The 15,199-nt window shown below is 43.0% G+C and overlaps 1 protein-coding gene across 1 annotated transcript in view; it reads left to right on the top strand.

Moving 5' to 3' along the window:
* Nucleotides 1-1,727, top strand: part of LOC306919412 (E3 ubiquitin-protein ligase arih1-like) — a gene marked incomplete at both ends in the record, with an annotated part of 234,142 nt that extends 232,415 nt beyond the window's left edge. The window contains one exon of the mRNA XM_079532198.1: nt 343-1,727. Coding sequence (XP_079388324.1) covers nt 343-1,727 — 1,385 coding nt within the window. The remainder of the gene's footprint in view (nt 1-342) is intronic.
* Between the last annotated feature and the right edge of the window lie 13,472 nt (nt 1,728-15,199).

Below are 15,199 nucleotides of genomic sequence, written 5' to 3'. Positions count from 1 at the left end.
TGCATTTGTACCAGCACGACCACAATACTTGCGTGCTCTGCTTGCGCAAGTAACAAGACACAAGTCTGTTTAGATCTCTGTTACGAGTTAGCAACGATGATGTCATCAAATGTTTTGTCCAATCAGTGTGTAGCTGTGGCGCCCCAGCTTGGGAGAGTATAAGTAAACATGGCACACGTTCCACATCCCAAATCGTAAAAAAAACCGATATCTTCACCCAACACCCGAAGTTTTATAGTGCGTGGGGGACGTGAGTACGAATAGAGAAAATTATTATCCTGAAACTGGAGATGTCGTGGGAAGTGCAACTAGAGGAGATAAATAACCGCCTGCTGATGGCAGCCCTCGAGGATGAGAGCGACTACCGCCACGAAGTGTTGACCACCGAGCAGCTCGTCCAGAACATGGTGGAGTGTGTCCGGAAGGTCAACGAGGTCCTCCAGAACCCTGTGACGATCACGCGCATTTTTCTTAGTCACTTCAAATGGGATAAAGAGAAGCTGATGGAGAGGTACTTTGATGGAAACCTGGACAAGCTGTTCTCCGAGTGTCATGTAGTCAACCCCGGTATGAACTCGCAATCTACCCGTCCTCCGATCAACATGGCATCGACTGCACAGGATGTCCCATGTGAGATCTGCTATGTGGACTACCCCAACACTTACTTCACAGGCCTGGAGTGTGGACACAACTTCTGTAGGAAGTGCTGGGGACATTACTTGACCGACAAAATCGTGAAAGAAGGAAAGGGACAGACCATTTCTTGTCCTTCTCATGAATGTGACATATTGGTCGACGACGACACGGTCATCCGTCTCATAAGTAATTCAAAGGTGAAGTTGAAGTACCAGCATTTAATCACAAATAGTTTTGTAGACTGCAACCGACTGCTAAAGTGGTGTCCTGCACCTGGCTGCCATCACGTCATCAAAGTCCAACATCCAGAAGCCAGGCCTGTGCGGTGCAAGTGTGGCCATGAGTTCTGCTTCAGCTGTAGAGAAAAGTGCCACGATCCTATCAGGTGCAAGCGGCTGAAGTCATGGATCAAACTATACAAAAAAGACCTCCCAGAAAGTAAATGCGTAAACTGGATTGAAGCAAACACCAAGGACTGTCCAAAATGCCACTCCCCAATCGAGAAGAATGGTGGCTGCAATTGGATTGTTTGTGGGAAGCGGAACTGCGGCATTCTGTTCTGTTGGGTCTGCCTGAAAGGTCCAGATAAACACGATGGTGCCCATAACTGCAATAGTTACAAAGATGATGCTGGGGCAGCCAAAAAGCGCCCCATTGCAGACATGCATAGATACAGGTTCACGTTCTATTACGAACGCTACATGAACCACATGCAGGGCCTGCGCCTCGAGCAACGTCTCTACGCTAACGTCAAGGAGAAGATGAAAGAGGTGACGCCGCAATTCCTGAAGACGGCGGTGGATGTGCTGGGACGGTGCCGCTCCACGCTCATGTACACCTACGCCTTTGCCTTCTACCTCAAGAAGAACAACCAGGCCGTCATATTCGAGAACAACCAGGCGGATTTGGAAAACGCCACCGGTGTGCTGTCTGGCTACCTGGAGAGGGAAATCTCCCAGGGTTCCCTGCCGGACATCGAACGGAAAGTACAACATAACAAATACAAATACTGTGAGAGCAGACGAAGAACGCTGCTAAAGCATGTGCACGAAGGCTATGAGAATGACCTCTGGGAATACATCCGCATATAGACTCTTGATTATATTGATAACAAAATCACACCTGTGTGAAGTGAGGGGCGCTCTCATCATCGTACATCATCAATACCTTCATCCGAAGTAAAAGTAATAAACTTTCTCCTAAATCCTTCCAAGAAGGAGTGTACACTTTCGTATGTGTATTTATATAGGATTGGAGTCTTTATAAATACACAAAAGATCACACGCATGATGTGTGTGTGTGTGTGTGTGTGTGTGTGTGTGTGTGTGTGTGTGTGTGTGTGTGTGTGTGTGTGTGTGTGTGTGTGTGTGTGTGTGTGTGTGTGTGTGTGTGTTCAAATTTGATTCAAAGCTGGTTTCAGGAGATCCGTCTCAGTCTGAATGCAGTAACCTGATTCTAAATCGGGTTCCATGCGACTTGTTTGTGTAAAAAAAATCAGATTCCAATCTGAGACTTGTTTGTGTAAGGCAAATCCGATTCCAATCTGGATGCGACACAGATCTGATTCAGGCTGGATTTGGCTGCCAGTCTGAGATCTGTGACAGATCTGATCTGGTCACTTGCAAATGCACTGTGAATGGTCGGGCCAAAAGATCCGATTTGAGAGATAAATCAGACTTAAATCGGATTTTACTGGATGTGACTGCAGTCTTATACAGTAGCATAGGAGCTCAAAAACAGTTAAAGGGGAAAACCACCCATTTTCAACATTTTACTATGTCATTAATATACCTTAGAGCTGTTGTGTGGAAATAATAAAAAAGTCCCCCCATTCTGTGTTTCCTAGAACTGTAATTATGAAAAAAATCATTAACATGGTGAAACACATCTTGATGACATCATCAAGATGTGTTTCACCATGTTAATGATTTTTTTCAGACCTCTAGTTCTAGGAAACACAGAATGGGGGAACTTTTTTATTATTTCCACACAACAGCTCTAAGGTATATTAATGACATAGAAAAATGTTGAAAATGAGTGGAATGCCCCTTTAATGGTTGTATAGTCCAAGCATAGTAAAACGGCCTTAGCCGTCATCACAAATGTATAGAGGTCATGTGGGCAAGTGGCTATGGACGAATTTAGCCCAATACAAGGAGTGTTTAGTTCAAAACTAATTGGAATGGGCCTGGGCCATGGCTCAGTGGTCCAGGCACCTTGGCTGGTAATCCAGTCTGGCAGTGTGCCGCGGGTTCGACTCCCGATCCCGACGGCCTTTACTGCATGTCTTCCCCCCATCTCTCTCCCCATTTCCTGTCAGCCTACTGTCTGTCCCTCCATAAAAAATATGAAATAAAGGCGAAAGCCACAAAAAAAACCATTAAAAAAAAAATAATAATAATAACTGGAATGGATTCAGAATCATGAAAAAACCTAGTTGTGGCCATATGGATTTGGCCACTGTGGCAACCCCGAAGGTCGCCGGCTCGGGCGCCCTAGCTAAATCATTAGAGCATATGCCCTGGGCTACATCTGTGCAAAATTTGATGCTTTTAGACAAATTAGTGCAAAATCACCCTCCCACTCTCCCTAAGCCTCTCACTAGAAGGGCTTACTGACCAGAAGAAAGCTTGGAGTGGACGAAATTGTTTAAATATTGTCTCACTGATCATGATTCCTGTAATAGATATCCAGCGAACATGACACACATGTTCTGGTCACTATTCAGGGGATATTAATACAATCTGGGAATACATTTCTTACCAAGAATTTTCTCCACCAATGTGTTTGTAAAGGTGTCTACTAACATATCCCACTGGTTTCTATTCAACCACCCTAGGGGAATTTTTGACAGCTGCTGAAAGCCACACAACCATTATAAGGCAACATGTTCCAAATTTCATTATGCTTTAAGTAGTATGTGACATGTCAAACTAGGGTGTTTTCATGATTCTGAATCCATTCCAAGCATTAGTTTTTCACGAAAAACAATCCTTGGACTAAAAATGTCCATATAATAAGGGAAAATTAGCTTAAGTTATGGCAAATCTGGAAAAAAAATGCTTACCACTAGCTTGCTTCACAGATGTGTTCATAAAGGTGTCTACTATCACAGAAAAAATTGTTCCAACCCAACTCCCTTGGGAAACTTTGTGACAGCTGCTGAAAGTTGGGGTACCATTATCAACCAATATAAGGCAAAACATTCCAAATTTCATTATACTTTAAGTAGCATGTGACATGTCAAACTAGGGGGTTTTCATGATGCTGAATCCATTGCAAGCATTAGCTTTGCACAAAAAACACTCCTTTGCCTAAAAATGCCCATAGCCGTCATCACAAATGTGATAAGGTCAGCACATGTGGGCAAGTGGCTATGGCCGAATTTAACCCAAAGAAGGTAATTTTTAATTACCTTTTTATTTTTTTGGTATTCAGACAGCCAGCAGTGGGTAGAACGCTCCCCAAAAATGTAATCTCTGTGACACATCTGGGGGGGGGGTTGGGGGACATCTAGGGGCCGCAATCTGCATTCAAAGATGTTCCTAGAAGCTTTGTCATTGGTCGATTTGCCTGTCTGCTTCCTGATTGGTTAGTCATTGCGACCGGGTTTTCTAGGAACATCATTGAATGCAGATCGCGGCCCCTAGATGTGTCACAGAGACGAATTTATTTTTTTGTGAGCGTTTTACTCATTGCTGGCTGTCTGAATACCAAAGAAAAAGAAAAGGTCATTAAAATTTGGACATTATTGCTTATAGCAGCTTTAAAATAGGGTGCATTTTGCATCCCAAAAAGTTTATAGTTCAGGGACGCAATACAACAACGACCTCTGTATCCATGAGATGCACTACTGTACTGTTGTACACGCAGAAGTATAAAAACTTCAGCAAAAACAGAAGTGCCACATGGTCATGAAGCGGTGCCGCGCCACGGTCATGAAGCGGTGCCGCGGCGCGGCACCGCTTCATGACCGTGGCGCGGCACCGCTTCATGACCGTGGCGCCGCTTGAAAAGGCCCTTTACCAGTCACACACACACACACACGGCTCTTTTTACGTTTTAGTGCCGAAGGTTTTTAGATGAACTGAAAACAGAAGATGAGGAACACAACAGGTTCACAGACTGGAGGTTTTGGGGCAGATTCACACTATATGGTCCCGCCGCGGTGGGCACTCGGGTCTAGCAGGGACCACTTGCCAGATGTTGTGGCAAGTTCCCGGGAGTGGATCAACCAAACCGTTCCCGGGATCACATCGGGACCGGTTGAGGTGATACGGATCGATGCAATGTGAAAGCATTGAATACAATTGAATGAAGTGTACTCGGATCGATGCAATGTGAAAGCATTGAATACAGTTGAATGAAGTGTACTCGGATCGATGCAATGTGAAAGCATTGAATACAGTTGTAAGCTTCATGACCGTGCCGCGCCACGGTCATGAAGCGGTGCCGCGCCACGGTCATGAAGCGGTGCTGCGCCACGGTCATGAAGCGGTGCCGCGCCACGGTCATGAAGCGGTGCCGCGCCACGGTCATGGAAATAAAACACAAATATAGAAATGTTTGTTTTGTAGATCGGGTAAATTGTCATTGTCATTTTGGACTCCAAAGTAAAACAAAATAATCTAGGGTTGGGTGACCCGGAAACCGTTTATTTTTCAGATTTCGGTTCCCGTGACTTGAGGGCAGATTCACACCCATTCAGTCCCGTTGATTTGATTTGAGCCGTTTTCCCCCGAAACCGATTGGCTGGTACAACTGTATTCAATGCTTTCACATTGCAGCGATCCGTATCCCAGTACACTTCATTACAACTGTATTCAATGCTTTCACATCGCAGCGATCCGTATCCCAGTACACTTCATTACAACTGTATTCAATGCTTTCACATTGCAGCGATCCGTATCCCAGTACACTTCATTCAACTGTATTCAATGCTTTCACATTGCAGCGATCCGTATCCCAGTACACTTCATTACAACTGTATTCAATGCTTTCACATTGCATGGATCCGTATCCGAGTACACCTCAACCGGTCCCGATGTGATCCCGGGAACGGTTTGGTTGATCCACTCCCGGGAACTTGCCACAACATCTGGCAAGTGGTCCCTGCTAGACCCGAGTGTCCACCGCGGCGGGACCATACGGTTTGAATCTGCCCTCCAGTCTGTGAACCTGTTGTGTTCCTCATCTTCTGTTTTCGGTTCATCTAAAAACCTTTGGCACTAAAACGTAAAAAGAGCCGTGTGTGTGTGTGTGACTGGTAAAGGGCCTTTTCAAGCGGGAAGCGAGGAACGCAGGCGTTGTCGCCTGGATCAACGACAGGTCTGGATCAACCACAGGTCTGCTCCAGGTCTGGATCAACCACAGGTCTGCTCCAGGTCTGGATCAACGACAGGTCTCCTCCAGGTCTGGATCAACGACAGGTCTCCTCCAGGTCTGGATCAAGGACAGGTCTCCTCCAGGGGCCCGTTCCACTAAACTTGGATTAGAGATTAAGCCGGGATTTAACAGATATCCTGGCTTAATATATCCTGGATCAGCGATTAACCGGTTTCATGAAAGCATCTTGCCAGATTAATTTAACCAGTTAACCTGGATATGTTGATGCTACACTAGTTACCATGGAAACTAATGCTTTGGACCAGGCTAACAGCCAGGTTTAACCTAATCCTGATGTCTTTACTGTTCATTAAGCAGTCAAACTGATCACAAACCAATGATCTTTTCCCACACTTATTCAATTATTATGGGTTTATGTTGCCTTGTTTTAATCGGTCTGCATTAAAGGACTAATTTAAGCACTATATACAAAATCAAATAAACAAAATATATAGGCTGCACAACCTCATAACAGCTTGTGAGCTTGTAGATCAGCTACTTTTGGTGAATGTTCCCCCAGAATACGTTTGCCGTGGTGCAAGTGGTAAAGAATAATTATTATATTATACAATTATTTAAAAAAAAAATGTAAAGGTGAAAACATTACTAAATATTACCATTACTCATTGTTTTACAACATATTACCATTGTAACATTTCACCCACTATTGAACCCATGACCCACAGTTCACCAGTCTGGCCCCTGTCTGGACAACAACCCCCTTCCCCAAAGGTAGCTCCCTCAGAGGAGGGAGTTATGGCCAAATATCACAATGCGACAATATCATTATGCTTACAATATTAAGAATTCTGTTACATGTATTATGACGATTTCATTATGATGTTTTAAGTTAAGAGTAGTGGTAAAATGTAGACTATATTTTTGGGGTAGTTAATCATTCAGTCTATCCACTATTGAGAGTGTTTTCTCTCTTTAATTACAGCAGCAGTATTTATTTTAGAAGCTTAAAGGGGCATTCCACTCATTTTCAACATTTTACTATGTCATTAATGTACATTAGAGCTGTTGTGTGGAAATAATACAAAACGTTCCCCTATTCTGTGTTTCCTAGAACTAGAGGTCTGAAAAAAATCATTAACATGGTGAAACACATCTTGATGACATCATCAAGATGTGTTTCACCATGTTAATGATTTTTTTCATGATTACAGTTCTAGGAAACACAAAATGGGGGGACTTTTTATTATTTCCACACAACAGCTCTAAGGTATATTAATGACATAATAAAATGTTGAAAATGGGTGGTTTTCCCCTTTAAGTCCTTGTATCAGTAAGTCTTGAATAGATTACTAAAGATACTGAGATATACAGAAGGGGGCAGTAATGCAACTATTAAGGATGCAAACCATGTAGAATACCCCATGAAGAAGAAGGATCAGTAAATCTGTGTTCCACCGAATCGGTCTAGAGACAAAAAGCCAGGCTGTCTATTCAGCCAGGCTTTATGATCCTGGCTCGCTAAATCCGCCCATTCTAAGCCTCGCTTGGCTTTAGTGGAACGGAATAAACCAGGCTGTAAAGACCAGGATTTAAAAAGCCTGGTTTTGGCCTAAATCCTGGATTAGTTCATCCAAGTTTCGTGGAACAGGCCCCAGGATTTAACAAGCCTGGTTTTGGTTTAAATCCTGGATTAGTTAATCCAAGTTTCGTGAAACAGGCCCCAGGTCTGCTCGAGAGGGGCGCAACAACGCAAGCGAAAAAAAAAAAACAACAGCTACACAGAATCCTGGGGCCTGTTCCACGAAACTTGGATTAACTAATCCAGGATTTAGGCCAAAACCAGGCTTTTTAAATCCTGGTCTTTACAGCCTGGTTTATTCCGTTCCACTAAAGCCAAGCGAGGCTTAGAATGGGCGGATTTAGCGAGCCAGGATCATAAAGCCTGGCTGAATAGACAGCCTGGCTTTTTGTCTCTAGACCCATTCGGTGGAACACAGATTTACTGATCCTTCTTCTTCATGGGGTATTATGGCAGTTTGCATCCTTAATAGTTGCATTACTGCCCCCTTCTGTATATCTCAGTATCTTTACTAATCTATTCAAGACTTACTGATACAAGGACTTAAGCTTCTAAAATAAATACTGCTGCTGTAATTAAAGAGAGAACATACTCATGTACTATAATATAATATAATAATTCTTCTTAACCATGCACTTGCACGACAGCAAACCTATTCTGGGGAACATTCACCAAAAGCAGCTGATCTACAAGCTGTCATGATGTTGTGCAGCCTATATATTTTGGTTCTTTGATTTTATATAGTGCTTTAATGCAGACCGATAAAAATAAGGCAACATAAACCCATAATAATTGAATAAGTGTGGAAAACATCATTGGTTTGTGATCAGTTTGACTGCTTAATGAACAGTAAAGACATCAGGATTAGGTTAAACCTGGCTGTTAGCCTGGTCCGGAGCAGGCTAAATCCAAAGCATTAGTTTCCATGGTAACTAATGTAGCATCACTTTCATGAAACCGAATCAAGCCTCAACATATCCAGGTTAACTGGTTAAATTATTCTGGCAAGATTAACCAGCTTTCATGAAACCGGTTAATCGCTGATCCAGGATATATTAAGACAGGATATCTGTTAAATCCCGGCTTAATCTCTAATCCAAGTTTCGTGGAACGGGCCCCAGGTCTGGTGAGTCGCGGGAGGCGTGTGCACGGAACGAGCACGGGCGCGACAACGTCACGGAACACTTGTGTTGTCGCACCGCGCAGAAACACAGGTCTCATTGAAAATGAACTATAGGCTTGTTATATCGCTTCACATTTCAAAGGCCCTTCACTGTATGTAAAAGGAAAAAAAGGCTGTTCTGTTTCGAGAAACAAAAAAGGAAATAACCTAATCTTTAGTTGTGTGAATTATCCACACGTGTTTTCTTTTTATTAATTTCTACTTTTAGTGTACTGCGTTTCTTTCACCAACGCGGATAGCGGAGGGTGTGTGTCCGCTACACACAGTGCATGCTCTCCACACACACACACACACACACACACACACACACACACACACACACACACACACACACACACACACACACACACACACACACACACACACACACACACACACACACACACTCACTCCCAATCTAAACTATGGAATGAACTTCCCATTACAGTCAGAACTACAGACTCACTTCCAATCTAAACTATGGAATGAACTTCCCATTGCAGTCAGAACTACAGACTCACTCCCAATCTAAACTATGGAATTAACTTCCCATTACAGTCAGAACTACAGACTCACTCCCAATCTAAAGTATGGAATGAACTTCCCATTGCAGTCAGAACTACAGACTCACTCACTCCCAATCTATACTATGGAATGAACTTCCCGTTACAGTCAGAACTACAGACTCACTCCCAATCTAAACTACGGAATGAACTTCCCATTGCAGTCAGAACTACAGACTCACTCCCAACCTTCCGCCGTAGTCTGAAAACCCACCTTCATCATGGCCCGTAGCCCCTTAGATAGCACTTTATGTAGACTTAGATAGCATTTTATACAGACTTGTAGCATGTTACGTAGACAGCACTAGAATTGCATGTTATGTAGTCATAGCACTTCATAGTACATATGTATAGTATAGTAGTATATAATATAGTATAGTATATACTATAGTATATAGTAATATAATATAGTATAGTAGGTATAGTTTATATGTATAGTTTAATTATATAGATATTCCACTGTTATGTTCTTAGCTTACGCATGTTTCATGATAACTAACTTTTGTATGTGATGTATTGCCGTGCTTTTTGTTCTTGCTTAATGTAAATCTCTCTGGATTAAGAGCGTCTGATAAATGCCTAAATTGTAATTGTCAATTTGAAGCTATATGATTCCCTGCTTTCACATGACATGAAAAAAAACTAAAATTATATTTAATATCACTGACTCTCTCTCACATCCAGGAAGGAGTGTGTGGATGTCGCAGGAGTGAGGAGGTGCTGCACTCTGCTGGTCATCGGAGGTACTGCGGCCTGGCTGTGTGGATTATAGCGTTGTCTGTGTGGACTGGAGTTCCTGATTCCTCTCGTCTGTCCTGGGCGTGCACACATAGACATCAAAGGGGGCTTCAACCTCTGCCCTTTTACCCGTCTGTAAAACAACTGCCCTTTTACCCGTCTGTAAAACAACTGCCCTTTTACCCGTCTGTAAAACAACTGCCCTCTCCAGACCACGAATGCAGCATTTACTATGCGGTGAAAGAAATGCACATGCCCTCCTCTCCCTTCCATGCCATATATACCGGAAGGAAGGCAGCTTCCAGGAGAGTTGCTTTTTTTCCCGAAGTCTCCTGAACTTGAACGCAGCATTTTTGCGTTGCGTAAATTTGTTTATAAATCCATGTCGTTACACACACCTGCATCTCCACTAGCTAAAGAGTGCTGGGTTTGGCCCCCAAAAATAGCTGATCTACAAGCTCTCAACGCATTGAGAGCATGTAGATCATGCTATTTTCGCTATTTCTGTCCAAAAGTGCCCTCCTATGGGATGTCAGCCTCCCCCTGCCCCTCTGACACTGCACGTCCCTGTGTCTGACCACTGACACTGGACCCACTCAGGGCGTCTGACCACTGACACCTGGACCCACTCAGGGTTTCTGACCACTGACACTGCACCCGCTCGTGGTTTCTGACCACTGACACTGGACCCACTCATGGTTTCTGACCACTGACACTGGACCCACTCATGGTTTCTGACCACTGACACTGGACCCACTCAGGGTTTCTGCACTCCAACCATTAGTTTGGACACCTACTTACCTTCCTACCTGTCTACCTGTCTACCTGCGTACCTGTCTACCTGTCTACCTGCGTACCTGTCTACCTACCTGTCTGTCTGTCTACCATACTTCTGGATGGAAAAAGGTCTTGTATTTAATTATCTCTGTTCTGAAATGGGAACGGTTTAATGTCCATCTTCTGAAATGGGGAAAAAGGGTCTTGGGTCTAAAATCACCTGAAATGGAAAAGGCACAATATGGCACCAATATGGCGTCGGTGTCACATTCTAGATGTTTTTCTTTCCTTTTTTTTCCTTCTTTTTAACACACCATTATAATGTTCTTATTTTAATCAATGCTGACTAAGTCTCCAGGTTTTCTTCACCATATGTAGGACACCGATTTACTACCACACTATTTACAATATGGAATAGTAGGAGTCCAACTAGTACTGATTTACTACCACACTATTTACAATATGGAATAGTAGGAGTCCAACTAGTACTGATTTACTACCACACTATTTACAATATGGAATAGTAGGAGTCCAACTAGTACTGATTTACTACCACACTATTTACAATATGGAATATTAGGAGTCCAACTAGTACTGATTTACTACCACACTATTTACAATATGGAATATTAGGAGTCCAACTAGTACTGATTTACTACCACACTATTTACAATATGGTATAGTAGGAGTCCAACTAGTACTGATTTACTACCACACTATTTACAATATGGAATATTAGGAGTCCAACTAGTACTGATTTACTACCACACTATTTACAATATGGAATATTAGGAGTCCAACTAGTACTGATTTACTACCACACTATTTACAATATGGAATATTAGGAGTCCAAATAGATCTGCTGCTTCTCAAATGCTTTATTTTCAAGGACCCTCTTAACTCTGAGAGTGTTGGAATGGAACCAAATGGACCCGTTATGGTCCATTTGGTTCCATTCCAACACTCTCAGAGTTACAGAGCTGTTGTGGTCATTCAGGGATATATCTCTGTATGTTTCTGGTGATATTTTTGTCAACTCATTCTGTCTGTGGCAAAAATGGAATGTTGACAAAGTGAACTTTTTTTCCCTGCCTCAAAACTCTACGAAGTTGAAACTGGTGGAAGAACTTTGCTTTTAGGGACAAAGGTTTATTTCATTTGCATTTTATTTTTTTCTCCCTCAAGATTCAAAGGGAACGGGGATCTGCACACATGTTGGACATTATACATCCCGCTGGTACAACTATTCTATGTCAGAATATTTCTAAAGAAATAAATACTTATTTTTTGTCATTGTTTGTTTGTTGAAATGTTGCATCTTTCTTTATTATTGTTAGAACAGCATTCCACATTAGACTGTATTGATGTATCAGTAGCTAAAAACCCCGGGACAACGCTCCACACGTCCCAAACTCTTCTCCCTTCTGGCTCCAAAACTATGGAATGAACTTCCCATTGCAGTCAGAACTACAGACTCACTCCCAATCTAAACTATGGAATGAACTTCCCATTGCAGTCAGAACTACAGACTCACTCCCAATCTAAACTATGGAATGAACTTCCCATCACAATCAGAACTGCAGCCTCACTCCCAATCTTCTGCCGTAGTCTGAAAACCCACCTCTTCAGACTCCATCATGGCCCGTAGCACTTACCCTAGCCCCTTAGATAGCACTTTATGTAGACTTAGATAGCATGTTATACAGACTTATAGCATGTTACGTAGACAGCACTAGAATTGCATTTTATGTAGTCATAGCACGTTATAGTATGTATAGTTTATATGTATAGTTTCAGTATATAGATATTCCACTGTTACGTTCTTAGCTTACGCATGTTTCATGATAACTACTTGTTATGTATGTGATGTATTGCCATGCTTTTTGTTCTTGCTTAATGTAAGTCGCTCTGGATTAAGAGGAATGCCTAAATTGTAGTTAGGGCTGAAACCATCACACTTTTAACCCATTTTCTGAAAGATCCTATGTTTCTATGTCAGTGGTGCTCAACCTTTTTCATGTCAAGGACCCCCAGAATCTATCTGTATTTGGCCATGGACCCCCATCTGAAAATATGTTGTTCCAGGGACCGCGCAAGAAGCACAGATGTGAGTTAAAAAACGTTTGCTCTGAAAGAATATATATTCTACGCAACACATTTTCACGATTTTTCAAAAATAGCAGATCTACAAGCTCGTAGTGCGGCACCGAGAGGTCTGCTATTTTTCAATAGCTAAAGCATAACACACACACACATACACGCACACACACACACACACACACATGTACGCGCACACACACTCACCACACACACACACACACACATGCACGTACACACACACACATGCACGCAAGAACACGCATGCACGCACGAATGCACACACACACCAAAACAATAATCATTTTGAAACTTGATATTGTGGAGATGTCATTTGTCGGCAGTGCAAAGACATGTCCTCAAAAAAGCGAGAAAGGCACCTCTCTCTTTTTAAAACTATATTTTATTGTCTCGTTCCACAGTGGTGGTAGGTGTGAGTGTTTCACTTGGACATTTGCATGAAGCTGCCTCGATGGACAGAGTTTAAACTGTCCTGTCTATAGATTAGAATTATCTTCTGTCTGCCTGACATGATTTACATAAACACACATTTTATGAACGGGATTCACGACGAGGGAGGGGAGGGGAGGAGAGGAGAGGAGAGGAGAGGAGAGGAGAGGAGAGGAGAGGAGAGGAGAGGAGAGGAGAGGAGGGGCTTTATAGAACACTGTCCTGGGGTGAAGCGACACCAGAAGGCAGTAACAGCAGAGGAGAAGAGAGACAACTGGACCGTTAAGGTGCGTTCAATATATATATATATATATATATATATATATATATATATATTTATTATTATTATTTTTTATTTTTTTTCAGTCGCTTCAATTGCTTCACTTTGGTCAGTGTTGGAGATATAGTCCCTCTGTCTCGCATTGCGTTCCGATTGGTCAAACTATAGGAGGTTATTCATGATTCTGAATCCATTCCAAGCTGTAGTTTTGCACGACAAAACACTCCTCGGGCTAAATTGGGCCACAACCACTTGCCCAAATGTGATGAGGAGTGTTTTTCGTGCAAAACAAAATGCTTTGCAATTGATTCAGAATCATGAATATAACCTCCTAGTTTGTCACATTAAAACCCATTCTGGGCGGGAACCCCTTTTGGTGTTTTAACTTAGCATTATGTTATACTTTAGCTATTTAAAAATAGCAGATCTGGCGCGCTACGAGCTTGTAGTTCTGCTATTTTTGAAAAATCGTAAAAATGCGGCACAAATCTTTGAATATATATTCTTTCAGAAGACTTATTTTTTTTATTTCGACGTCATCCTAAATGTCACATTAAAGCCTTATATGTTATGTTATGTTATGTTATGTTATGTTATGTTATTGGGGGCACGGTGGCACAGTTGGTAGTGCTGTCGCCTCACAGCTAGAAGGTCCTGGGTTCGATTCCCGCTCGGGACGCTGTGGGTGCTGGCGGCGTGTTTCCTCCTCCGCGTCATCAGTGCCCATACCCGAGGCGGGGTTGGCGAAAGGGCCTTTCTGTGTGCAGTTTGCATGTTCTCCCCGTGTCCCCTAGGGTAGGTACCCTCACATGTTTGTCCCCTAGGGTAGGTACCCTCACATGTTCTCCCCGTGTCCCCTAGGGTAGGTACCCTCACATGTTCTCCCCGTGTCCCCTAGGGTAGGTACCCTCACATGTTCTCCCCGTGTCTCCTAGGGTAGGTACCCTCACAAAAAACATGCAGTAATCCTGGTCTCTAAACTGCCTCCCCCTGGCCGGCCGGGGCGCCTGATGGAGGGGAAAGGAACTGGCTGGAATAACGTGTTCCTTCCACGCGCTACGTCCAACCAGGGAAACTCCCCCTGTCAGGTGTAAAGGAGCAACTTGGACACTCAGGCATGAAGGAAGCATGAGTTCAAGTCCGTTGCTCTCCCCATGTCCCCCATATATGGGGACTAACTAGGCTGGTGGAGGGTGTGTAGAGCCCAGGATCACATTAGATAATTGACACAGGGGTGAAAAATGGGTTACAAAATTGTGGGATAAAACATTAAAAAAACGAAGAAAAAAAAACATGTTATGTTATTTGGATGACCCTCATAAAGGATCATTAAAAAAAGACCTTAAACGATTACTTTTGCTATTTCTTTTCAAATCCTAGATTGACTGACCTATCAGAAGAACCTCCTCCTGGGTCAAAGGTCGACGAGGAGAGGAGAGGAGAGGAGAGGAGAGAGCAGGAGAGGAGAGGAGAGGAGAGGAGAGGAGAGGAGAGGAGAGGAGAGAGCAGGAGAGGAGAGGAGAGGAGAGGAGAGGAGAGGAGAGGACGGTCAGAAGGTCAAAGGTCAGAAG

This window comes from Electrona antarctica, assembly GCF_951216825.1.
Source record: "Electrona antarctica genome assembly, contig: scaffold_25, whole genome shotgun sequence".
NCBI lineage: Eukaryota > Metazoa > Chordata > Actinopteri > Myctophiformes > Myctophidae > Electrona > Electrona antarctica.
This window is presented reverse-complemented; position numbering and strand designations above follow the sequence as displayed.